Here is a 25927-nt window from a genome sequence, read left to right as displayed (position 1 = left end):
AGCCCCAGGATCATGACCTGGATAAAAATGCTGGCTGTTAAGCGTAGACAAGTAAAATACTAAAATAAAAAAATAAGGAGTCCCATGAGTAGTGGAACTGAAGAAGAGGGATTCTTTATAGATTAATTCTGCCGTATTTCCCATATCATTGCACTTCTTGACACCAGCTGCCTTGCAGATCCCTAAAATCTCACCTCTTCAAGAATAGATTAAGCCCTCCTTATATGCCCAAGACCACAGTGATTCCTCCAGTTAATATTTTAGACTCTGCCATATGGAAAACCCTAACAATAGAGAGGTCTTTCACTCAGTGACAAGTTTTAATGAGAATTTTATTAATTTACTCTCTCTGAGATCATCATCTCTCCTTGAAACTTTTTGGAAGAGGGTATATGGACAAAAAGTTAGTGGAAGAGAAAGGACAGTCATAAAGGCAGATGGGGATAAAGAAAGTGCAGGAATTCACTTAGTTATGCTGGAAATTATCAGAAGAATTTTCCTTATGTATCTACTTGACTTATCATAAATTTTAATGAAAACTTCAAGAAGTTGAGACTGCTTCAATATATATCAAGCCCAGAAAAGATCCTATGCTTCTACCCTTTGCTTTAAACTAGTGCAGGACAGTTCCCAAGGAGTAAGTGTCACTTTAGTCACAAAACAAATCTAGTCTTCTGCAAGTTGTACAAGACAGGTCACTTTATTGCACGTAGAAATGCTGCACAACAGTTTGGGAAGAAAGCAGGGGGAGAAGAACAGAAGAAGATTATATTTAGAACTCTGAGAATATTTAGGGAGTCGAAATCTGATTGCCAACCTTGTAACTTGATCTACAAATCTGAAATGCGCATATGGTTGATATTTTTCTATTACATAGCATTTATTTCTGGAAGTCTTTTCACTTTTTGTCCCTTTTTGATCTGTAAAAAAACCAAAACATTTTTGGCATGGCTTTAAGCTAAATTTCAAATGAACATAAAACATTTAATTCCTTTTACTAGCCAATATGGATGGCTATCAGTAGGCATTCCAAATATATCTCCTTATGAATCACTGGTACTGGATTGTAGTTATAGTGAAGTCTTTTTACTTTTTAACACACAAAAAAGAAAGATAATGTGAGTTGAGAAAGCACTATGTACTATGTATTTCATTGGGGTTATCTATTTGTCAGTGACTTTTTTATCATAGCTAATTATAAATGATTCATCAGAATGTTTAAAATCCTACAGAAATGCTTAAATAACTCATGGTTTTTACTGTATAGTACTGCTTTAGAATATTATGCTCATCTTAAGTCAGAAGAATAATGACATTTAGCACTGTTCTATCGTCATATAATTGTTATCTTTTGTGTTGTTTTCAGTTTATTTATTCCTCATTATGCTTTATTTGTGCAAATCAATCTAAGCAATTGAATCAGTGAACCTGCCACTCCACCAGCTTCTCATTTCCCACTTTTAAGGTGTGACAAAGCTAGAAAGCTTTCCAAATTCTACAAAAGTGCTGGACTTATTTTGTATAGGGTACAGGTGAAAATTCGCATAGCTTTTTTGACTGTCCCTATCCTTGTAAATTCATTTTTTCAAAAGGGTTGAAATTAAGTGTAACTATAATAAGTCTTGAACCTGGTTATAGGGTTGCAGATAATCATGGGAATAAGATGAAAATGGATTTCAGATCTCCACTTTTGATTAAACTTGCAACTGCACATTTAGAAGTCTAACTTGTGATGCTAGTTAGAAGGTGAATTTCCTCAGGTTTTCTGTGTTGTTAATGGTGTCTTGCCCTGAATCACCTTCAAGGAGAACCTGCCTGTCTTTATTCACTTTGTGGTGCTCTCAGCAGATTTGGTTTTTAATTCAAAAATGAAGTTTGGGTGTCTAAATTTACTCATAGTGAATATTTTCTTACTTGTACTTGTCAATTCTACTCCAATTTCTTTCATTTTTATGGAATAATTTGATCTTTCTGCTGATATAGAAGAAAATAATGTTTTAGTCTTGTGCTAATTACCATCTTCATTTGTTTCTTAGATTATATCAAACCAAAATAAATGTCCCTTGTTTCTTTTAAGGTGAAGAAAAAAAAAATGTTGTTTTTTAAAAAGTGTTCTATCCTGGCAATAAACCACTGTCACTCTTGGTTAGAAAAAATGATAAATCCTCTATTCTTAATCCCTTTCAGATTTCCCCACTGTATTTGAGATGCTTCACAAATGTTTGATAAACGTGCTCCAAAAAATTAAAATCTTACAGCAATTGAATGGAAATAAGTCAGAAAACTGGAGAGAATGGTAAACAATGTTTGCACAGGTGTACAAGAAAATGCAGGTTTCCATAATTCTTAAACCTGAACTGAATGGATCTTTAGATGAGATTATGCAAACTGTAAAATTTATATTTTCAACTCAGAAACAGAATGGGACAGATAATTACTTAATTCAATACTGAAGTGTGGAGTTGTTTTTTTTCCTTGGAGAGGATGCTGAAGCATTTACTTGTGTTTCTCCCTGCTGCCTAGCTATATATTTTCACAGTATTTGTGGAAACAATACTTTTGAGATTTCTGGATCCTTGTAATATCTGTCAGGAATTGGATAATGGATTAAAAAGCTGGAAGGTGAAGATACACTGACCACATAAGACAGCTTTATACTCTTATGAAACCTGCTTAAAACCTGATAAATTTTGTTGCCCTCAACTTTAGAGGGCAGTGGAGCAGCAGAGCTCTTCAAAGTGAGTGCCACTTAATACTTGTAAATAACAATGTCTTCCCTGCATCTTGTTTCTCACAGTAAATGAAATGTAAACAAAAGTTTCTCCAGCTTCAGCACAGGGGACCACGCAGAACATCTGGTAACATTATTTTTAATTTCTTAGGAGTGGAGCAGCACAAGCGTTATGAGTAACATTCAGCGTCTTTTTATCTTCTAGAAGTCTGTTTTATTTTATAAACAAGGAAACATGTCATAACCTAAGAGATTTCTACAGGAAATAACAAAACAAGTAGATCCAGGTATAGCTGTTGCTGCTGGCACTAAAAAGGTACAAACACCTGAGCTTTGTCTTATTAATCTCAAATAATTCTAACTTAAATCTTTACCCTGCTACCCAGGAGACTGAATTGCATCTTCTCAGCATAACCTGTGCACAGGATTTCTCAGCCCTCAAACACAAAGTTCAAGTCTTAATTTAAGTCCATCAGCTGGGATAGGAGATTCATTGACATATCAAATGAATAAATCTTATATACGATTTCAACACATTTGTGGTGATTATGCAACTTTTTTATTGCTTATCTCCCTTTCACAGTTAAGTGGTTGATGAACTTGCTGATTGTCAGTCTCCCTTTTCTAAGTTTTCCTAAAATACTGGGAAAGTAGTCCCTGGCTGAGAGGGATCAATCTTGGGTGGATTCATTTCTTCTCCATGACCTATGTTCCTGAAGCTACAGGTATCCCCACAGGGAGGGATACTAGAGTTTTATTTTCATGACATTTTTGAAGCTCCCAGTGCTTTTTGAACCTGTACACACTTGCAAAACTGCATTTTATTTGTGGTACCAATTCATAAAGATCTTTGTAAAGATCACCAACTTACACATGGAGAACTCCTCACAGGAGCAGTAAAACTCTTTAGGGCTGCTAAAATCAACAAGAACATTCTTAAGGTTCAGTTTCAAGATCCTGTGCTTGTTTTAGGTATGTCTGCAAGTAGACTTTATTAGTATTTTAATTTAAATTCTATATTTAGGAAGCCTTTCTTTAAATTGATGGCATAAGTTTGTTTCACTGCTTTTTGAAAATCATGTAATTCTTGCTTTTTGTGTTTCCAATTATAATGAATGTTCTTTTAATTGTACTTTGGCCTGATTATGTTTACTCTCATAATGAACTCCTGTGTCTTCCAGTCCAGAAATGTCTTTCTATTTTGTTAACTGCTCTTCTTGATGAAGCATCTACAGAATTTCTTGTTGATTAAATTAATTCCTCCTTTATACAGTCTTTTAAATCTGGTGTCCAAAACAGTAATTAAATGAGAAAGACCTGAATAAATTATTTTTGTGATTTTTCTTCTCCTGTAAAATAATTCCTTTTTGTGACAACTCTATCACCTTTTGGGGACTTTTGTTTGCTTGTTTGTTTGCTATATTTTTCTTAAACTATAATTCCAGTGGAAGTACCTTCATATTTTTGTTATTTAAAAAATCCCAACATTTTAATGCTGACTTACTGCGTCATCTTCAAGAGTTTTGATTTTCATTGGCTCAAGAGCTGTTCTTTCTCTGTACATTCGTGATCATAATATAATTTAGAAAACACAGTAAAAATTGAAGAAGACATTCTAAATAAATTACAGCTCAGGGTTTATGGTAGGAACACTTTACTAATAAATTCTCCCTGAAATTTGAGGTAGTGGAGTAGTATAGTACAAGTTTAATTTATACTATGTTGTTCATTTTAATTAGGTTAGTGGACAAGAAAATTCAAATTAAAGGTAGGTTAAAAATAATGCCATTTATTTATCCATGAAAAAGTCATCAATAGACCAGAAGAGTGATCTTTTCTGAGCAACATGGACATTTTTCTTCTGAGCTGTGATAAAGAGTGGCATGGAATTGCAGACAAATAACTCAATCAAGGTTAACATTCAGTTCTTAGACTCTTCATTAAGACTGCAAGATTTCAAGCTGGTTGCATGTTCAGATGCATATTCCACAAAGAGACCACCATAATTTACAGAAAATATACATTATATGTTAAGTAACTTGGGCGGTTTTTTCCAAGCTTGAACTGGTTTTTCACATTATCAGTTTAGCAGTCCAGAACTGTTTTACAGAAAAATATGAGTAATCTCTGATATCCTAAACCTATGTCATGCAACAAATTCAGACAATAAATCCAAAAAGAAAATAGTTCACTACACCATCCTTTCATAGAAATAGCTTGTACTACAAGGGAATGGAACATAAGTACAGTGCCTCTTTTCAGAACAAATGCTCATGACATTTCTTCTGTTACATTTTTTTCTGAGTAAAAAAGGCCACTATCAAGATAAAAAATATTGAAGCATAAGTGTAAAGTAAGAACAACAATATTTATTAGTAATGAGCATATGATAACTCAGAGCTCAGCGAGAAGTTACCATTATTCAGCTTGCCTGGCAAATCTCATCAACTTTGTTTTCCAGGAATTTAACATCCATGAAAAATACTTCTCAAGTATTTTAAATAAGGAGGATGATATTTTACATTTCCGAGGTTGCCTAACCCAAATTTTCTTGCTTTCTCATTTGTACTCTGTAGCACCTAAATGTGATCTAAATACAAGTATGTATTTAAACCTATGTTCTCTTTTCCAAGACTGATTCTATTAGTCTTGAATCCAAATAAATAAATTTAAATTAATGTCTTTTTCACACACAGTTAATTGAAGATGTTGATTTTAAAATATTAATATTTCTAATTAGTAACAAAATGTTCCAAAGTCCATTTGCATGTTTCAGAACCTTGGAGAGCACCTGTGGTTCCACCCTGTGCTCAGAGACACGCACCAAAGAAAAACCAAGCCTAGGACAAGGAGATGACAGCAAAGTGATTGTGCTTTAATGAGATTGGTAATAATGCCTGGAGTTTTGAAACACTATGAGATACATCTTTTGAAAGAAAAACTGTTAAACTGTGTTGACAATATCATGCATGAAATCATGTCCTGCATGTTTTGAGTAGTCTGGAGGCTCCGTCTGTTTGGTCAGGTGGAAGAAATCCAAAATAAGTTTATCCTAGTAGGAATTTATTGATATTTTTCAGTTTGGTTTGGTTTTGGCTGTGATTTCGTCCAATTGCAAAAGTAACATGGATCAAACCTTACTTTGATAAAATCACCCCATAGAATTTATAGGAATGTTCTGTTTTAATAAAGAAACTAGATTCAGCAGAAATGAAGCAATAGCTATGCCTGTTGAGGACTAATTTGGCCTTCATTTCAAAAATGGCCAAGAAGACATCTGTATTTATATAAGCACATTATATTGCATCCATAGCAGTCTGTCTTTTCATTCTCTTGCAACAACCACTTTTCTAAATGAACAACAGGAGAATTTTCAGAAAACATTAGCTGTAGTCTAGACTTTTCTGTTTATTTCTACTACTGAAAAGCTTGTATCAGGCTGAAAACAGGCTGACAGAGTGGGAAATGACAGCATTCATTCTGTGGCACAAAGGTAAAGCAGCTTGATTTGATTGTAAGCTGAATTAAGGATGTCTCTGTTTATAGACTCTAAGTATCCAGCTCTCTAGCACCATTTAAGATCCATAATGTCTCTAAAGTACATATGGAACCTGTAGAAGATCTCTACTTTCCTGGAGTGGCAGCATAACAGGGGCATCTAAAATGGCATCAGTACCATCCTTTAAGGTTCATGGCAAATAGGTGCCCTTCTGCAGAAATGAAAGGGGGAACAAGGTAAGCAGTTGTACACAATCAGGAATCAGTGTTACTCTGAAGATGTGGTATTTAGAACTCCTTTATGGCTTGTAAACATTGTACTTTGTAATAAGCCAGAGTGCTTATTTAAATAATTGCAGCTATAGCAGATAAAGGATGAGTGCCCACATCCTCAGAATGAATGCCTATTTTTTCTCTTGATTTCTGTCACCTTCGAAGATTCCAATCCCAAAACACCTTTTCTTTTGGTTGGTTGGTTGGTTGGTTGGTTGGTTGGTTTTTCTAGGCTTTTTTTGTTCTCTTCTCTATTGAGGAAAAAGTAATTTAACTGTAATACCTTTACTGATGACACTTATGTTTACACATGGAACCCTAGGCTTTTGTTTTTTACTGAGATAGTGGGAATGTTTTGCAGACTTGGTCCAATACCTGGACGGCAAAATCATGGCCATGGGCAGACCAGAATCAGAGACCAATCTAGGTTCAGTCAGCTCTACCAGAAAGCTCGAGATGCAAGCTGAACCAAGGCCATGAAGCAAAGATGAGTAAGTCACAACAGGGAAACTGTAGGTCATGTGATACTGTAGTCAGAGAGAAACCAATATCAATGTCCAAAGCAGGCTGTAAGTAATAAAGTTGATGATCCAAAACACAGCTCTGGAGACTCCCTGACTTAGGGGGAACTTGCATAGAATAGAGCCTGTAGACAACATCTCCACCTATCACATGGAATTGGTGACAAAATTTTCAGGTGTTTTTCTTGGGTGTTAGGTCATGTCCTCCAAGGACACAAGAACATCCAAAGGATTGAGGAAGTGGGCTGTAAGACTTTCAGACTGAAACTGATCTTTTTAGCAGTCTTTTTTCTGTTCAATTAATGGTTGTGGTAACAAGCCAAGCAAAATCCCAACACAGACAACTGCTATCTATGAGACAGTGTTTGTGTCTGTAAAGGCAGTAGCCAATAGCTGCCTGCTGGAGGGATGAATCAGTCCCAGGTGCTGAGGGGATGATTCATCATCAGTTGGCCAATGACTCACTACAACTTTCTGCTCTGCTTTGAGTCCAGCCTTTAAACATGTATATGTAGATGCTTGACATCATACACTGATACTACGTGTAAGAAACTTTTCTAAAGGATTATAAATTTAATCAAATTTAAAGATTCTCAGGCTATTTCTCTTAACTTTAATCCAGAGAAGGAGGCTTCAGAAAGACATCGAACTGCAGAACTATGGTGAAAGAACTATTACAAATGAGAAAAAAAGACAAAATTCTGCTTGCTTTCAGCCAAACTTAGGGGATTTTCACAACTTCCACCTTAAATTAAAATTACATAAGGCTAAACTTAAAATAGTAAGCTGATGAAAGAATGTATTTATAAAAGCACTGTTGCTATTTTCACAAAGCACAAAACTCAAGTCAGTTACATCCCATGGAAAAGAAATAAAAGTATATTTGTTGGAGTCCAAAATTCATCAAATGTAGACACTCGAGGGCCTTTTGGTTCTCTGAAACTACACTTGGAATTTGTTCTTGTGTGATGATTTTTCAATTAAAGGTGTACTGGAAAATACAACCGAAGATATTTAAAAAAAAAACCTGCTGTGTCTATATAATATTTATTAATATTCTACCTCATTATCTCTCTGTTAATCTATCTATTTGTATCTAACTCATTGTTAATCTTTTAATTAACATTATTCTGCCTGAAGCAATGAGATGGGTCTCTTAGCCAATACTCACTGGTCTTAAATGTCACACTTCCAATTTCCCTGTAACCCAAGGGAGATACAAAAGTAAGTACATAGATTTTGTTTCATTTTTCTCTTCATGTTTAGATGTTGGTCCATCCTTCATAGACAGTGAAGTGTTTTGATTTCTCATGTGGTCTTCCTGTTATGCATTTCTTTTCTTCACCTTTTATGTTAATTCAATGTACACTAGTTATTTGTACACTTTTTTTTTTTTTTACTGTATTTACTTCTCTATCTGTTTGGAACAAAAAAACCCCTCCTATTTATTAATATGAACAGCTTCACAGCTAATATGTACTTTATACATTTTTATGTTTTTAAAAATATCCTTAAAATCTTACACAAAAGTGAACCAGGGTATAAAGTACATGTAAAATGATGTGCATGTGTGTACATTGAATATGCTGATGCCCTTGAGTTATCCAGGAATAGAACAGTGCAGCTGAAATGTTCATAAAGTCCCAAACCTACAGCTGTTGACAAAAAATAAGGTATGTTTTATAACAATCCTGTCACGGTGTTATAGCAGAAAACTGAGGAGGAACTGACACATTCAGCTTCAGTTAACACAAATTCGGGTTGAGGGAGAAACCCAGCATGCCTTTAAAGCTAATCTGGAAAAGGAAGCCTTTCATTTTATTCCCTACACCTTGCCTTTTAACTGGCATGCTTTAATGTAACTGAATTTCAGTATAAACTCCTCTGTGAACATTTGTGAATTTCGAATGGATTTCATAACCCATATGTATCTGTTCAAAGTTTCTTTAAACTTACCTGTGTGAATATAAAGTTGGGGGAAAACGCTCCTATTCACAGCTTTTTCCACATCTGAAGACTCACAGCTCTTAGTATAACTCACATAAAGCTCAGCCCTTCCAATTCACTTGTGTACGGGTGTGTATTGAGGGCACCATCCTTCATTCAAAAATGTTATCAGTAGAATGTTTTTCTGCAGAGGTGTTCCCTTCACCCCCTGAGGTGGAGGCAGTCCCCCAACCTGCTCCAGAGAGACCTAGAGGCACAAGGTGACTCTCCTCTGGCTTCACCCAGCCTGCCCCAGCACCCAGGGCTTGCCTGGCAGTCAGTGGCCCCAGCCTGAATTTGGTCATTGTCTCTGGACTTGCTCCAACCTTGCTGAACAGCAAGAGCCTGTTGGTGAGGGGTGCAGGGCAACTCTCCTGATGGCCAGCTCTGTGCCTCAGCCATTCACCCTCCTCATCTTCCTCCCTTTGCCCTAAATGACTCTCCTGCTGTTATACCACACCCTCTGAATCGTGTCAACCCTTTTTTATACAGACAGGGTAAATCATTATCCTTAAGAAAATAATTTGAATGGCTTTAATTTATCTAATATCCAAACTATTTGCCTCTCAATTATTCCATTCATCAGGGGAGAATATTCCATTCTTCAAACCCTAATTGTTCAAAGCAACAACAATAATACATCTATAGGGTTTTCCACAGCTTCCATCAAGAGACGTATGTGCTTGGTTTACTTGGTGGTCCTGGCATATCTTTAGGAGTCAGTCATGGCATGTGGTAGCTGGCACATAACCTAGAAAACCCCTAGATTAATTTTTCTGTTTCATTTTGTGTTTTTTTTTCCTTGCAGGAGTTATTAGGTCAGGTCAGAGATCCTGACAATTTTTCCCTGCTATAATGACTTATTCAATATTTTGTTTCCAGTGAGACTCTTGAGCCAAGCTCAGGGGGTGTATAAACAGGCCTGAAGCAGCCCCCACCTAGACATACATACTTGATATTGCTTAGAAATTCCTCCACATTACCTCTTGAAGTTCTACAGCCTTGGGCAAAGTAGGAACTTTGACACCATCCTTGCTGGTACAATAAATACTCCTTCAAAACAACCATGCCAAGTTGTAAACAACTGTCATAAAAGGTAAGCAAAAAGCATCCTTGGATTAACAAAGCTTGTGAATATTGATACACTGAAGTCCTCATAATCTGTTAACTTGTTCATTGTGGTATTAACCCTTACTCAGATGGAAAATTTGAAAAATATTATCAAATACTTTAAAAGACATTCAATGACAAACAAAAATGTCTTCCAGCAGGTAAAAACTGGGATGCAAGATGGACCTACATGCTCAGTGAACGAAGTTGGTACCTACACACTCATTTGCCAGCTATGCTTTCCCTTAAGATGCAAAAGAAATGTTTACGTCTTTTTACATCTGCATAAGTTTGCCATCTAGGAGGAGGTCTGCTCAAGACACCTTATCCAAATCCTATTCTGGGACTGCTGCAGAGCAGCCTGAGCAGCAACAGTAAACATGCATTACTGTGGGCCAATCTCAATTTTCAGAAAAGTGAAGGAATGCTCCTTTGGACTGAACCTGGTCAGTTCCTGTGCCTTTCAGGGGCTAACTTGCAGGAGTGCAAAATGCACAGATGCTAAATACACATCTAAGCATTTTTAACAATTTTGTCCTCAGTTTCCCATTAATGAGTAGTCCCAGTTGAAAATAAAGTAATTCCACACTATTTAAATAATGAAGGCTTTCGTTACGCTTTGACCATGTGTATTTTAAACACTGATTTATTTTTTCTTTTCTCACTTCTTTTGGGTTTCTAGTTGGCTTTTTAATCTGTATGGGAATTTTACCATTTCCATGTTTTTCACTTTCCTGACTACTTAATGCTCTTATACTCTTCCTTCTCACTATAGCTAAAGAAAACAATTGCAAACAGAAAAATAACTTTTTAAATCTTACAGTTAGATAGATGAAAAATACTAATGAAGAAATAAAAGTTGTAAAAGAGAGCTTGTTATGGGAAATCAATTATAAATATACAAGGAATAAACATAAAAATTATTTAGTAGGCGACTGCATTTTTTCCCCTTTTATAGTGATCCTGCTTCCTTTAGAAGTGAAAAAAATATATTGTCTATAAGCAAACTATAAAAAAATAACATGGCACTTTGGGATTGGGTATGAGCTCCTTCTCACTCCACAGAGGGTTTGGAATGTAAAATTCAGGCTCTAAGAAATACCTGTGCACCTACAATCTACCCAAGTCTGAGCCAAATCACACAAAGTGGATGAAAAGAAGGTATTTCAGCAGGATTCAAATCAAGTCACAAAAGGAAGAATTCTGAAGATCTGGCACATATATAATCCATTAAAACTGAGAAAACTGCTCTATTGATGAGCCACCATGTTGCTGTAATTCAGACATAAGCAAACAACACTAAAGTCATTGTATTTTAAGCAAACAGATGTGTGAGACTAAGAACTGCTGAGCAAAAAGGTACTATTTTGCATCATTGATTTTCATTGTACTTTCATACTTAGAAACAATTTTTCTAGGCTCTCTTCATTGCCTTAGAATTTCTTGAGGACTGATGATTTTTATACTGACTTTAAAATGTGCTCTTTTAATTTATAAGAAACTTCTGAGCTCGCAGATTTTTTTAAAGAATTAAAAAAAAAAGGGGGGGGGGTAGAGGGAGAAAATTGTCCTAATATAGGTTAACTTGCAAGTTTTCCACCTGGAAGTCAAACTATTTAGTAATTCAGCTGATTGCATCCTTGTCAGCAGAAGGGCCCACCTCACCATTCAGGATGACACTTTCCAAGGTGATGCTAATGGGAGCATCTTCCAGCCCAGTCTCAGAGGAGCCTCCTGCCACAGCCCTGTGCACAGAGCTCAGGTGATTCTTAATCTGTGTCCATGGCAGGAGCCTGATGCCAAGATGCCCCTATTAAAAATTCACGAGTGCTATAAAAGTCTCTGTGTGTCTGCAGTGAATGTGTTTGTATTTTCAGGCTCATACAAACCCCCTCCTTTTAAAATCTCAGAGATTTTCTTATACATTTTCTTTTCCATTCACTCCTCATTCTTATTTTTGTCCCATTCACATTATTTTTTTCCTTAATTTCCTAAATCAGAAATGTTTTCTTTGTTTCTCCCTTTATAAGTTCAGTACCTACTACCTTTTTAAAATATATCCCATAGGATCTTTCTTCTCCCATGCTGGTAGTTATGGAAGCACTGTGGGACAAATACTGCAATTCCTCTATGCCCTACTTACTCTAGCTACAACAAAAGGAAAAAGTTAATCCATTATTATTAAATACTTCGGGATCTATGAATAAGAAAGTGGCATGTATGTCCCAAATAGTAATAACTTGCAATTTCTTTACTTGCAATTTGTGCTATTTAATATTTGTAGTCAGCCTGCATTCCATCCCTGTCAGCACTGATTTTCAGCTCATGTCCATTTCTGCTGGTTTAGGATAACAATGTCTGTCCTCTTACCTTTGGAAGTGCAATGATGCTTTTGGCCTTGTTTGGATTATATAACACCTACTTCTAATAATTTATGATTTTTGTAGAGGAAATAGATCCATGTGGAAGGTTCCATTATCCTGGGTAGGGCTTTTTGATTTCTTTTGGATTGTGTTCATGCAAATATCCACACGTGTTTCCACCTGCAAATGTTTTCCTTGATCTGGCTGCAATTATTTTCTGATACTTATCTTGATATCCTGATTTTATGGCCAAGGTCTATAATTCTGCACAGACTACATACACAATCCATTCTGTGTGAGTACAATGGGGAGATGGGGCTTTGCTTGCCACTACAATGAAAGACTGATTTTCTAGTTTTACTGACAGATACCTTGTTAGTCTCAGGGTTGTGGGTTTGTTTCACATTACATCAGTCAAGAGATGCTTGACACCAGACATTGGTACAGCATTGTGAGAGATGTGCGATCAGCGAGTTAGCTCTGATACAACTTACATTATCCATTTCAAATTCTGAATAGCATACATTACTAGGGTTTTTTTTTATTTTCTGTTTTGTGTTGGAGCAAACCTAATGTAACTGTTCATAGAGTAACTGAGATTTCAGGGAGTTAAAGTGAGAGGAGTTGAACCAGATTCTCCAAGGCATTTACAAAAAATTGTTCCACTGACCTTTTTTTATCCTTTATGTTCCTAACACAAAATGTATATGGTTTCATGTGTTTTGTAGTACAGATTTTCATAGCAGAGGGAGTCTCTACAAGAATAAACCACCTAAATAGACCTTTAAGGGTCTAGGCCTTTGCGCCGTACCCCCATCATTAAACCTTTTATTGCTCTGCTGAAAAGTTCAAGAGTTTACTGGGACTGAGGTAATCATTTTTGGCTGGGAATATTTTCTGAAGACAGATGGCCATTGCTCATCACATTAGCAAGAAGGCTAATATTTCTGTTCTTCAGCTGTTAATGGTAGTGTATTTGGAGTAATTCTAACTTCAGGTATCAACTGTGTTTCTCCTGTTCTTTCAATCCAACAATTTACACTGAATTTAGGAGTATAAGACACTACAGATCATCAGATCTTATGGAGGTGAAATATCAAGAATACAGTCTATTAAGAAAAATGATATCTCTAAAATAATTTTATGAAACTAGGGAATGACATTAGATTTCTATTTTTTTTTCCAATATTTTTTCAGGGGTTTAAAAATAATTAATTTCTTGTTTCATGTTACTTATTTACGCATTCATTTTTTTTACTTCCACTTTTTCGTCAAAAGACAAAGGAAACTGATGCTCCTTTGCTTTCTGGTACAAGCTTTCAAATTTGTGCATAATTGTTCATAATTTTGACAAGCACAAACAACCAAACAACTGCCACACAAGTACCTTGAAACTATAAACCTCACTCTCTTCCATTTGCTTTTCACTAATAAGAAGGACTCAGCAAATTGTAATAGTTTACATTTAGCCCAAGAAAATGCAACATAATTACCTCTGGTGACAGCTCGTGGATATCATTTTAATATGCTAAAACAAAGTTTTAGGAAGAAAGAAATATGTAGGATCTGTTAACAAGTAAGAGACTTATGCAATGCCATGAGACTGCCATGAGATCACTGAGCAAAGTTCAGGCTTTGCAATGGCTTTCAGTGCAACCCTTCTCATTTCTGCTTGTTTTACACATAAGCAAATGGCTTGCCAAGTTATTTTGGGTATCGTTTATGTTTTTCTGTTGCAGGTTGTGCAGAAGTGAAAGAAAATTATGAATTAGTTTGTGCACGCTGGCTGCAGATTACTGGTGCTCACAAAGAGAGGATTATTACTTTAAGTGGAGAATGGGGTTTATTCTGTTGATAATGCACTACAGTAACCTCTGTTCATTCCTTTCATTCCTTTGAAGAAGCTCAAAATATGATCGTGCACCATCACAACCCCTGCCAGGCAGCACTGACTGCAGCAGCCACAGGCATCCCACACCTGCTGCCTGCTAAGCCTCTCGCTGAGCAGCAGCGTGGAGTGGCCCTTGCAAGCAGAGACTCAGACAATCCCTCTCCTGGCTCAACCACCTTCTGGAAGTTCACCAAATCTCTCTTCATTTTAGGCTTTTAAGACCCTTCTGTGATGTGAGGCAATGTCTTCAGCCTACCAGTGTGCTGGACTCTGCTCTGGGATTTTCCTGCCTGCTACACCCAGGCTGAAGCAGTAAACATTCACCTAATTTCCTTGATTAAGGGAGAGGAGATAAAACTGAAGTTTAAAGAGACATTGTTGAATGTACAGGAAAAGTAAAGAAACAGATATTTCTTTTATGGTCATGGTGTCATTTTAATCACTGGCATGCCAAATCACGGTGCTCATATTTCTTTGATAAATTATTCTTTGACCTTACAGATGATAGTTGTCTCAGTATGACAACTTGCCATCACCCTGAGTTCTGTTTATAGCTCTATTTACTCACACAAAACTCTCAGTGATCCATCCTGGATGTTTGCTTTCCCTTTAGGATTTCTACTTAAGTTCCTAGGAAAAAGAAAGAAAATTGAGTTTTTGAGACCTTGATGGTCAAGCCCCTGTGATAAGAAAATCACATCTGTCCAAGAGATTATAATGGGGTAAACCTTCAGCAAGCACAGGTCAGCGCAACTCTGCTGAAACCAATGGTGGTATTTTAGGTTAAAGAACATTATAGCTGAAAAGTCAGATAATCAGAGTTAGGAAGGAGGAACTGTACTACTGCACATGAAACTCCCCAAAAGGAGGTTGTAATGAGCTGCAGGTCAATCTCTTTGACCATGTCTCAAGTGAAAGAATTAGAGGAAATGGCCTTCATTTGCACCAGGGGATGTCAGATTAGATATTAGAGGGTTTTTTTCACTGAAAGAATGGTTAGACATTGGAGTAAGTTGCTCAGGCAGGTGGTGGAGTCACTATTCCTGGAAATGCCCACAAGGAATCTGGATATGGCACTTGGGAATATGGTTTAGGGGTGATTATGTTGGTGTTGGGTTGATAGCTGACCTACATGGTCTTGAAGGTGTCTTCCAGCCTTGATGATTATGTGCTCCTGTGAAACTTTGATTCTCCTCTTTGTAGTGTGAATTGAACTCTGAATATCGAGTTGTTAATCCCTCCATTTTCTCTGCAGGACTCCAGCTGTGGATTCTGCTTGTCCTCATAACCACAAACAGCTGGATTGGAATGTTATAGGGAGGGACCCAAGACAAGGCAATTCAAGCCAACATCTTTCACTGATCACTTGTTTAAGGCTCTCACTGTAAAACATTCAGCTCTTGTTTTCAAAGACAGCATTCTTGGAATTCCCCAAAATTTTGCCTTCCATCCTGTGTCTCAAGGCAGGAGTTACATAGAGAGCAATCTGGAACACGCAATGCTGGTTGCCCTGAACCACCTGAGCACTCTGTACCCTGAGGAAAGCCCTGCTGGCCGATGCAATGTCATCCAGCATCACTGGCTGCTCAAGCCACTGAAACATTAGTGCAGGTCATGGGTTTGCAGGGTGTAGGACTTCTGACTTGCATAACATACAAGATGCTAGGTGCATCTACACTGTGCCTTAAGCTCTGGACTAAGGATCCTCTCAAAAATAAAGGCAGTCTCAGGATCAGCACCTGACTGTTGTGGACTGATGGCTCCTGAACCCTATTGTGCCTCCAGCAGACCTCATCCACCTTCCAGGTTAGCTGATGGAGTCTGGTTGTGCCCGGGGAACCACGGCAGATCAAGGCATGGGGTTTTCCTCAGCATAAGGTGGGCACAGCCTGGGAGGTGCTGAGGCATTTTAGGTCTGTCTTGGCTGCAGGCAGCAGCACAGAAACCAGACAGAAGAAAATCATAGTGTAATCTGCTTGCTGCAAACTTTCCTCAAAACCATACAGCACAGACAGTAAGGGAAATGATCAATACCAAGATCAAGAAATTGCTGCATTTTACAAAAACCTATTGTATTCATGGATGTAATTGTGACAGTATTTTTCCTCTAGCCGAGCTATGCAAAGACAGATTATATGTGTTAGGCATCTGGTAAACTTCTAGCAAATTGGCTCAGAACTTGGAGCTACTGAAAGGGAAGAGTTTGTGTCATTAGCCCTTCCCCTGCACCTGGGCTTCCATAACATTTCCTACTACAGACAACCCATCCCTTGCACCAGAGGGGCAGTCCTCACCACAGCAAGCAGTGTGGGAGCAGTATTTCAGCAAAGGGAAGTCAAATGATAAACCAGGTGTCCTGTATATAAATACTAACATGGTACCTCTGATCGTGTCTTTCAATGTAAGACCCTTTCAATTTCCCTGTGGAGAAATGGGGAGATCTCTCCAGAGCATTAATACTGTCAGTCCTGTGAAACTCAATTTCTTATGTCCCCTCCTTGACTCCTACATGTTCTCTTTACCCACTCATCAGACAACAACCTGTGAACTTTATTGGTCATATTTTGAGCCTCTAAAGGTCCCAGCCTTCTGCCAGCATTTCTCCATACTACACTTTCACTTTATTTTCTTTCTTGCAAACCCATACCACTCAGGCTCTCCTTTTAAGGGCAATTTGATTAGATATCACTCCTAATTTGAAGTTCCTATGAGGGAAGAAGAAGCATTCAACGGGAATTACAGGATATATCTTTTGTTAGCAAACATTTATGTTCAGCTTCAAAGAGGATCATGATTATTGATAACTGACAATGTCATTGTCAACTCAAAGTAAGCAGAATGGTGTATTTCAAACAACATTTCATGGAAACTCTTATTTGTAAAAATCAGGTGACACAACCTGGCTTCCAAAGAGTTGCTGCAATTTTTTTCCTGTAGTTGTTCATGTTACAAGTTTTATTTGAGCTGGTGCTTGCATATTAAAACGATTTTTAAAAACAGTGGAAAACAGAAGAATAGAATACCATATTTTAAAAATGTATTATGAGAATAGAACAAAATCTATGTATTTTTTGAAAACCATTGTATTAAATATAGTCATAAATATGTACTTCTGACCCAATATTCCTTTCATTTAGGATAAAAAATGATCCTGGTATAAGATGAACAGCATGAGTCCTATGTACCATGACAACCCACTGATAAAACAGTTAAGGACTTTAAACTCCATTTGACTTGTGCAGGTCTTCTGCATGGGGATAGCTTTCTGTGACAGTGCATAATTATACATAGCTTCAGTGTTTCAGCTTTCAGAAATTTCTTTGGTAATGAATAGTTTTGATGTCAGAATCTTTCTTGATCTTTCACGAGTTTTGTCATTACAAAGACGACATTTAAATCAGGAAATAAAGTCTCTTCTCTAGATCTGTACGAAAGCATGTCTTTGAATGGATTATGGAATTCAATAAATGCCTCTGGTTATGGCCTTATTAAGCAATTATGCCTTTAATTCTCTGCCTAAATGGAGAAGACCCAATACCAGCACTGGATGTGTGCTGCCATGTAGCTTACCTTACTTATATCTGAGTGAAGGATTTAAACTCATTTCAGATTTCTGCCCTTAGAGATAACGCATCCCTACAGTTGAAATATGTTAGAAAGAGCAATTTAGATGTGACTGCAAATTTGTGCCTTAAATGTTGGCAGGCTTCTCCTCTCACCATCAAGCTTGTTCCTCTATTATCACCTTTTCTCATGCTTTGACATCAGTGGATGTCTAAATAATGTCACTGCATCAGTGACAGCACAAGTCTAGAGATATTAAGTGTCTCAAGTAGGACAGCAAATCCAACGTGCAAATAGTTTTTTTTCTTCTTTGTTACTGTATACAGCAATGTGCACTAAGTGCTGCACAATCCTGCCATGCAAGTCCCATCAAATCAGTAAATCATTGCTTGCCCTGAGTACCAGCCTAGGCATTTACCCCAAAATAACTGGGAACTGAGCAGATAAATGTGCTCTCACTGCAGAGGGATTTCCTTCCCAAAGACACCTTGGCTTTCCACCCTGGCAGCTCACCATGAGCAATGGCAAGAGAGAAGGGTCTTGGCCAGACACTGGATCACGTACCAGAGCCCCACAGTGTGTCAGACAATGGGTTAAAGAGCAAAACACAAGGATCAACATCACTCAAGTTGAACAGGAGCTTCTAATAACCCCCTTAATGCTGACTATACAGAAACAAATGTGAGTGAATAACCACTGGGTGAAAACAAATACAGGCATTTTAATTTTCATACTTCTGGCCTATTATGTGACTTCTAAAATAATGGTCTTTGAGAAAAGCATTCTTCAAAGCACTTTTTCTTTCTATTTCATTATGAAGTGAAGCTGTACTTCTGATTTTACATGACTTGCTGAGTTGATAAAATTGAAGAGTCACTGATTCATCATTATGACTCTTTATTGTAAAGTCAAGCTAAAAGAAAATTCAGCCAGGGGGATGCAAGTCCTTATTTTCACACAAAACAGCTGTAGTGCTTTGTAAGGAAGAGGAATAACCAGGCAGGGCAGATTAATAATCTGGCAAAGACAGTAAAAATTTTCTCACCAATTTATAAAAGTACAGACTCAAAGCCATGTCAGAAAAGATCTGTGAATTCAATACACCTGTGATCATGCTTCACAGAGCTTTAAATAATGAAAACCTGCAGCTATTATGTTTCAAAGAGAACCATTGGTTTTACACTTACTTATTGTTTTTTTATTTCAGTTTATAACAGCTTCAAGAAATGAAAAGTATAGAAAAATAAATAAATGTTTAGGAATTTAAACAGACATATTATGCCCATGATTTGAGTTATGCTCATAAATTGAGTTATACTGGTATATAAAAGAAGATTGGGTTTGAAAATAAATTGGATGCCCAAAGGGAGCTGATGAGCCTTGAGGGGGACTGTATCTTGCACATCTTAGAAAATCCAAGCCTTCATAAGTATATATTAAACAAAAGAAAGCTATTGGATTAGCATATATTGAGTACAGAAAAAGATAAACCAAAATGTATTTGTACATGTTCTATATTTAAGCCAAATTATAACTATCCACCATGAAAAGCTTTAAAGCAGGTTTTAAATCTTCTACAAATTGCAAATACCAAAGTCTAAGATCAGAGCATCTGGAAAAGTCTGCTTGGAGGTGGTTACAATCTACAAGTAAATGAATATACACATGAACAAATACGTAAGACATGCACAGATAAATACAACTTGAAAGACATATAATATATAGGTTTAATTTTATTTTTCTGTGTAGTTTAAACTGGAAGTTACAATGACTACAGACAAAATGAAAAAAAAGTAATATCATTATGTATTTTCTACTTCTTGAAATCCAAGAAGCCATGTCTGAGAATGCTTTAAGTTTACAGATAGGTGTGAAGAGCACAAAGAGACTTTTGCTTGGCTTGTGTCTACTGGGGGAATGCAAAGGAAACTAAAAATTAGAAGTATATTTATTATCTCTTAAGTATTGGCAGAAGTGGTGGAATTAAATGAATAGAGTTCCAGGGAGTTTTTGTCCTCCATGACATCAAATAAGACAATTAAAGGAGAAAGGCAAGTCTTTCATTTGAAATACTGAGCAAATGCTTGCAGAGTATGAGTCTTCTTGCACAATCTTTTTGTTTTTTCATTACTGAAAGGCTACAAATAAAGTAAGAACGAAATAAATTTACTTGATCTTAATCCAGTGTTATCTTTCCTCATTAACCTCTGCCATGGTGTCCAACAGCGTGAAAAATTTTCAGGGATAAAGTTGCATTTTGAAACATTTAAGAAACTAGCAGAAGCTACGACTTGGCTGTAGGAGGAATGAGACATCTAACCAGTATTTGTGATTTTACCACCTCATTAAACAGGGGATTCAGTTAAGATCAAGGATCCTCAAGGGGCTCTGTACAAAACACAGGCAACCCTGCCTGACCCTTGGCCTGAAAGAGGGAAGACTCGTCGCTCAAGGCTCCACTTCTTTCCGGTGACCTCCCAACAACAGTCCTGTCCTGAAATCATTTCTATCTCTTGCAATTTTGCGCTTTAGCTGTGTTTGACATAAAATGCCAAGTACTGTGACTGAGATTTACTCATGCTTGCAAACATTGCTTTTATTTGCATTGACTGAATCCCCTTGGGCTTCTCTTATTTTGTCTGTAACAAGACAAAGTATAGTCATAAATATTCATGCTGCTGAAAGGTATACCAAGGGGGAAAGTGCAGTATGTGACACCCCAAACAGCCCCATCCACATTTTTCAATTACTTTTGGTTGCACCATGTCTTGGGTTGAAAAGATAATTCAGTCTTTTGCTCCTTGGTTCCTAGTGCCTAGTGAGAATGCAAACAAGAGCGTCCCAGTGATGGTGATTTGCTTTAGCACGTGGACACTCATCCAATGGAAATGCTGTGAAATCACCAGCACATTTTACATAAGCCACTGAACAGTCATCAGCGAATAGGAAAAGGATGCTGCAACATGATCAGTAAATAAGTAGGTGAAATTCTGTCTTATCTGTAGAGATGTTGGAACTGAAATCTGCTGCACAGCTTGTGGGTTTATATGAACAGTTTGCTAATTAGAGTTGTATAAAATGACAATTTTTCAAGAAAATTTCCACCCTTCATAGCATCCCAGTGTGAAATTTGAATTTATTTTTTTAAACCAAACAAATGGGCTATTCTCATATTTTTAAAAAAGTTCCTACTGGCAGTCCAATACCACTGCTGAAAATTTTTCAGTACCACCTCAACGTTTTTTGCTGCATAGATATTCACTGGTTTTTGGCACCCTTCAGCTGCTTCACTCCTCTCTCCCCTGCCTATTTCTGTTGCCCACCAGGATAACGCAAAAAAGTATCAGGAGAGCTCACACAAGCTCACTGTCATTTTATAAGCTGTTAGTAATGACATTCGTTAAATGAACGCAATAAAACCTAAAAATACTGAAGTGGGTTCATTCTTTTTGAAAGCCTGGGTGTTTGCTGCTGCAAGAAAAGGATCCTTTCAGTCACACCCTTTGGGCTGTTCATGTGCAGAGTTTGCTGTGGAAATTAATTTTTTTTTTAGGTATTCTTCTGCAAGATTTTAAAGAGATCTCTGTCTTTGTTGCCATCACCCAGATGAAACCAGAAAGGTGCAAAAAAGCTGAGAAAGAACAGGAGCCCTATAAAATTCTTCTACACAATTCCTTTTCTACTACTCAGTTGGGCTCTGCTAACTGAGGCTTTTCCCTGTAGGAGTAGCAAGAGTAGGAGAGTCTCTTGATGAAGCATCCCTCTCCACAGGGTGAGCTGCCAAGGGTGGATGTGGGATGAGAACTGTTTTTGACCTTTGGCCAAGATCAGGCCAGCCACAGAAGCTAATTGAGATAGAGCACACTGCTTTTGCCCTGTGTGCAAACCTTCTCTCTAAGTCAAACTGTCTCCCTGTTGAAAGAATGGAAAATAAAATACTTTCAGTCCTTCATACTTTTATTTTAATAAAATACTATTTTAAAAAATGTATCCTGAATGTAATTTATGCCCTCAATTCAAGAGTTGGACTTTAATGGGACCTGGCCCGTGCTACCTACAAACATGATAGAAAAAACACAATCATCTTGGGGTGTGTGAATGTATGCACATTGATGTCTGTGTTTTTGGCAGTGATGGCAAGGGTCAAAGTGAGTATTTCTAATTAGCTAGTGCTCCCCAATGCCAGGTTTTACACACAACTTTCTCAGCCACATTCTTTTTCTGTTTTAAGCACACAAACCAAACTGGGAGTTGCTCTGTATTCCCAGTATTTTATTTTATTTTATTTTATTTTATTTTATTTTATTTTATTTTATTTTATTTTATTTTATTTTATTTTATTTTATTTTATTTTATTTTATATAAATTAAAGTGACCTACATTTCCTAGCTAGGTGGCAAGCAGAGTGATTAAAGAGTCAGCTGTGCTCCTTGGGACAAGGAGGGGGAGATCCATGTAATTCAAGAAAACTTGAAAGGGGAGGAAGCAATGGCCTTTAGGGAAAAAAATAATAAATCTCTTTAGGACAAAACTGAAGGCAGAGAATATCGGCAGGACTCTGCCACAATACCTTTCCTTTAGGGAAAGACTGATTCTCCATCTCCTTGACCTCCAAAATTTCTTCTTTTATACATATATATATATATATATATATATACACACATATAGTGGAATATATATATAGTGAAATAAGGAAAGAATTCTGTATGACACATCAGGATTCTTGAAACAATGGGGGGCTGACAAGTCCTCTTCATTGCCCTTCCCTGGTCCCACAGGTAAAAGAGACCAGTGAAGATATCTGAGAGAGCTGATGGGATGTGCTGCCAGCTGGGACTACCTGTGCTGCTGGTTCCAGCCACAGGAACCAGTAAGGAATTACCCAGCTCCTGCCACCACACAGCAGTGGTCACCCAATGCAGCTCACTGCCCTATAAAAACCCAGGACCTGCAGCAGCCACCAAAAACCCAGAAGCAGGCCAACACAGCAGGAGATAAGATGTTCTGACTTCTGGACTACAAGCAAATCTCCTGGATGGTTGCAGGAAGCAGAAATTGTGATAGAAAGAGGCAAAAAATGTCCCAAATTTCCTAGCCAGCCTGCCTTGGAGAAATAAGGTTCCTTTTGATGACCAGGACTAAATTTTTTTTCAGCTCAGCTGTTGAGGCAGACAGCCTCAGAAATGTTTTCCAAGGACACCTCCATAAGCCCTGCTAAGGAGGGAGGGAGGGATGTGCTGTAGTCCATCCATTGCTCCACAGCAGTGCAGTGATGGGATGTCCCATGCAGGATCAGAGAAAGGATCATTTGGTTATTACTCTGTTTTCAGCAGAGTGAAGGGACCTGCTGCTGCAAACACCACAGAAATAAATAGTTCCCAACTTGAGGCATTTGCCATATGAGTAGAGACAATGCCTGGCAGGTGGCTGCTGACCACAGTGGCAGAGAACTCAGGCTGGGGCACGGGGTGTCCTCCAGCTGCACAATTTGGAAATCCAAGGAATTTTTGAAGTAATGACTCACAGATTTCAGCCAGAATTTTGCCTGAGAAACTACAGGAGCTATTTCTTATTTAGAAATCTGTCCCTCTCATTGACTGCCAATTCAGTTACACAAGCCAGACACAAAAAACATTTCTTTCTTTTTTTTCTCTCTCTCTGTTTTCTCCCTATTTCTTAATCCCTTGGAAGAAAGGGATAAACATATCAAACGGCACTGCACTTTGGAACCTTTACCTACAGCAAACTCCTCAAGGTCAAGGATTTTTTAAGGTTAAATATGTTGTGACAGCTGCAGGACAGGATCAAAGTGGTGTGCAGCCTCACTGGAATCCTCTCCCTCGTGGGTTCCCCCTACCCGAGGGAGAGGTCCCCATCCTGCCCATCTCAAGGGCACTGCTGGACTTGCAGCCTCCATCTGCACCTACCGCCTTCTTCTCCAGTTCCTCAAACCCTTCTTTCCCCCTCTGCTTCAATCCCTTCTCCTGAATTAACTCACTCGCTGTTTTTCAATCTGTACCTTCCTCTGATGAGGAGCTGTCAGCTCTGCACATTTCAGTACCTCGGAGTGGCAGACTGGGTTTATGCAAACCTGTTTTCTGGCTCCGCACCCGGCAGAGCTGCGTCTCTCCGGTGCCGCGCTGCTGTGTGTGGTGGGGATGAGCAATTCAGGGAGGAGAGGGCACGGACGGGACGGGGGCGGCAGCGGCGGCAGCGCGGTCCGGGAGCGGGGATGCCGCGGGTGGATCCCGGGCACGCCCGCACCCACACGGGCTGCAGGGAATGGCAGTGCCCGGCTCCACATGGCTGTAAGGGATGGCAGTGCCCGGCTCCCACACGGGACACAGGGGATGGCAGTGCCCGGCTCCCACATGGCTGTAAAGGGATGGCAGTGCCCGGCTCCCACACGGGACACAGGGGATGGCAGTGCCCGGCTCCCACACGGGACACAGGGAATGGCAGTGCCCGGCTCCACATGGCTGTAAAGGGATGGCAGTGCCCGGCTCCCACATGTCCGCAGGGGATGGCAGTGCCCGGCTCCCTCATGTCCGCAGGGGATGGCAGTGCCCGGCTCCCACATGTCCGCAGGGGATGGCAGTGCCCGGCTCCCACATGGCTGTAAAGGGATGGCAGTGCCAGGCTCCCTCACAGGACACAGGGGATGGCAGTGCCATGCTCCACATGGCTGTAAGGGATGGCAGTGCCCGGCTCCCACATGGCCGCAGGAATGGCAGTTTCCCGCTCCTCGGCAGCACAAACAGGCAGCTCTGCACCACGGAGCCAAGAGCTCCTGCCAGAGCCCGGGGTCAGAGCTGAGACCCGCAGGGATCGAGTCTGGGATTGTCACCCGGGCTGAAGAAGAGCCCAAGTGAAGAAGCTGACACGGTCAGCTGCAGAACCCGGGACTGCACAGCACACCAGCCATGTCCTACATACATTTTATTGTGAAAGCTATTTTGAGCAGTGTTAGACAGGGATGCAAAACCTGGGCTTGTTCTCTTATGCTTGTTCTCTTAACTCTGCTCTGGGGTACTTGGCAGCAGCATGTTTTGACTTTCTTGACTGAACCAGAGCGCTAAATTCCAGAGGACAACACATCCTGAAGTCCCACCACCTTCAATGGATACAGTGTGATCTTTCTGGATGGGGCCAAGGATGCAAACTGGGACAGTCCTGTGAGTAAATGATGAACCAGAAAATGTAGTGACTCACGAATTTGGCTTTCAAATATTACGTCACTAGTGAAGCCCAGACAAGGCAGAACATTCATCTCCCAAATCAATACAGGTTACAATATTCAATAGAAAAGCTGCTGAGACTGGGTGCATCCACAGGGTAGTTGAGGGGCACTGGCAGCACAGTGGCTCCCTCCCTCCTGAGCAGGACAGTCATGAAGAGAACAGACCTCTAGCACAGCCCTTGTTAAGCCTGCCCATGGTCAGTACAAACATAGGGCTTCATTTTCCTCTGCCTCTCACACCTTAAGGTACTCAGTGCAAATAAACTGGCATCAGATGGTCTTCTCATCTGCAGTGGTGGAATAAGGGATCAGCACCAGGGATTTCTCAGTCAGTACATCAGTGTGTGGACAATATTTACTGTAACCATGGGGATTATTTACAGCCTGGACACCATGACCCTTATCTTTTTCTATTCATCTCTCTTCAGCTACATCCTCTAAAATAAAAAAAAAAAAAATAATCTTGCCATTAAGACAGAACTGAAATAATCACGTACAACTTAATAAGGTTAAAATAATTTTTACCAAACATGGGACAACAAACAAAGTTCTGTTTATGGCAAGATAGATGTAATGCAGTTGTAGTGGTGATTTAGAATTGATTCGATCTAAGTGCATCTCAAAAAATTGTGAAATAGAATCTACCAGCTAAAACTAATGAGCACAAAACTACATTGATTTGGCCCAGGGTGGACAAATAGAACATCTGGCATATTTGGCACCGATGACACAGCTGGCATTGTTGGACCC

The 25927-nt window shown here is 38.8% G+C and overlaps 1 protein-coding gene across 1 annotated transcript in view; it reads left to right on the top strand.

The window, feature by feature from the left end:
- Window positions 1-24422, top strand: part of LOC130250862 (serine/arginine repetitive matrix protein 1-like) — a 33338-nt gene extending 8916 nt beyond the window's left edge. The window contains exon 3 of the mRNA XM_056486974.1: window positions 23971-24422. Within this exon, the coding sequence (XP_056342949.1) occupies window positions 23971-24422 (452 nt within the window). The remainder of the gene's footprint in view (window positions 1-23970) is intronic.
- The last annotated feature ends 1505 nt before the right edge of the window (window positions 24423-25927 follow it).

This window comes from Oenanthe melanoleuca, chromosome 3 (genome assembly GCF_029582105.1).
Source record: "Oenanthe melanoleuca isolate GR-GAL-2019-014 chromosome 3, OMel1.0, whole genome shotgun sequence".
NCBI lineage: Eukaryota > Metazoa > Chordata > Aves > Passeriformes > Muscicapidae > Oenanthe > Oenanthe melanoleuca.
Note: the sequence above shows the minus strand (reverse complement) of the source record. Positions and strands in the feature narration are given on the sequence as shown.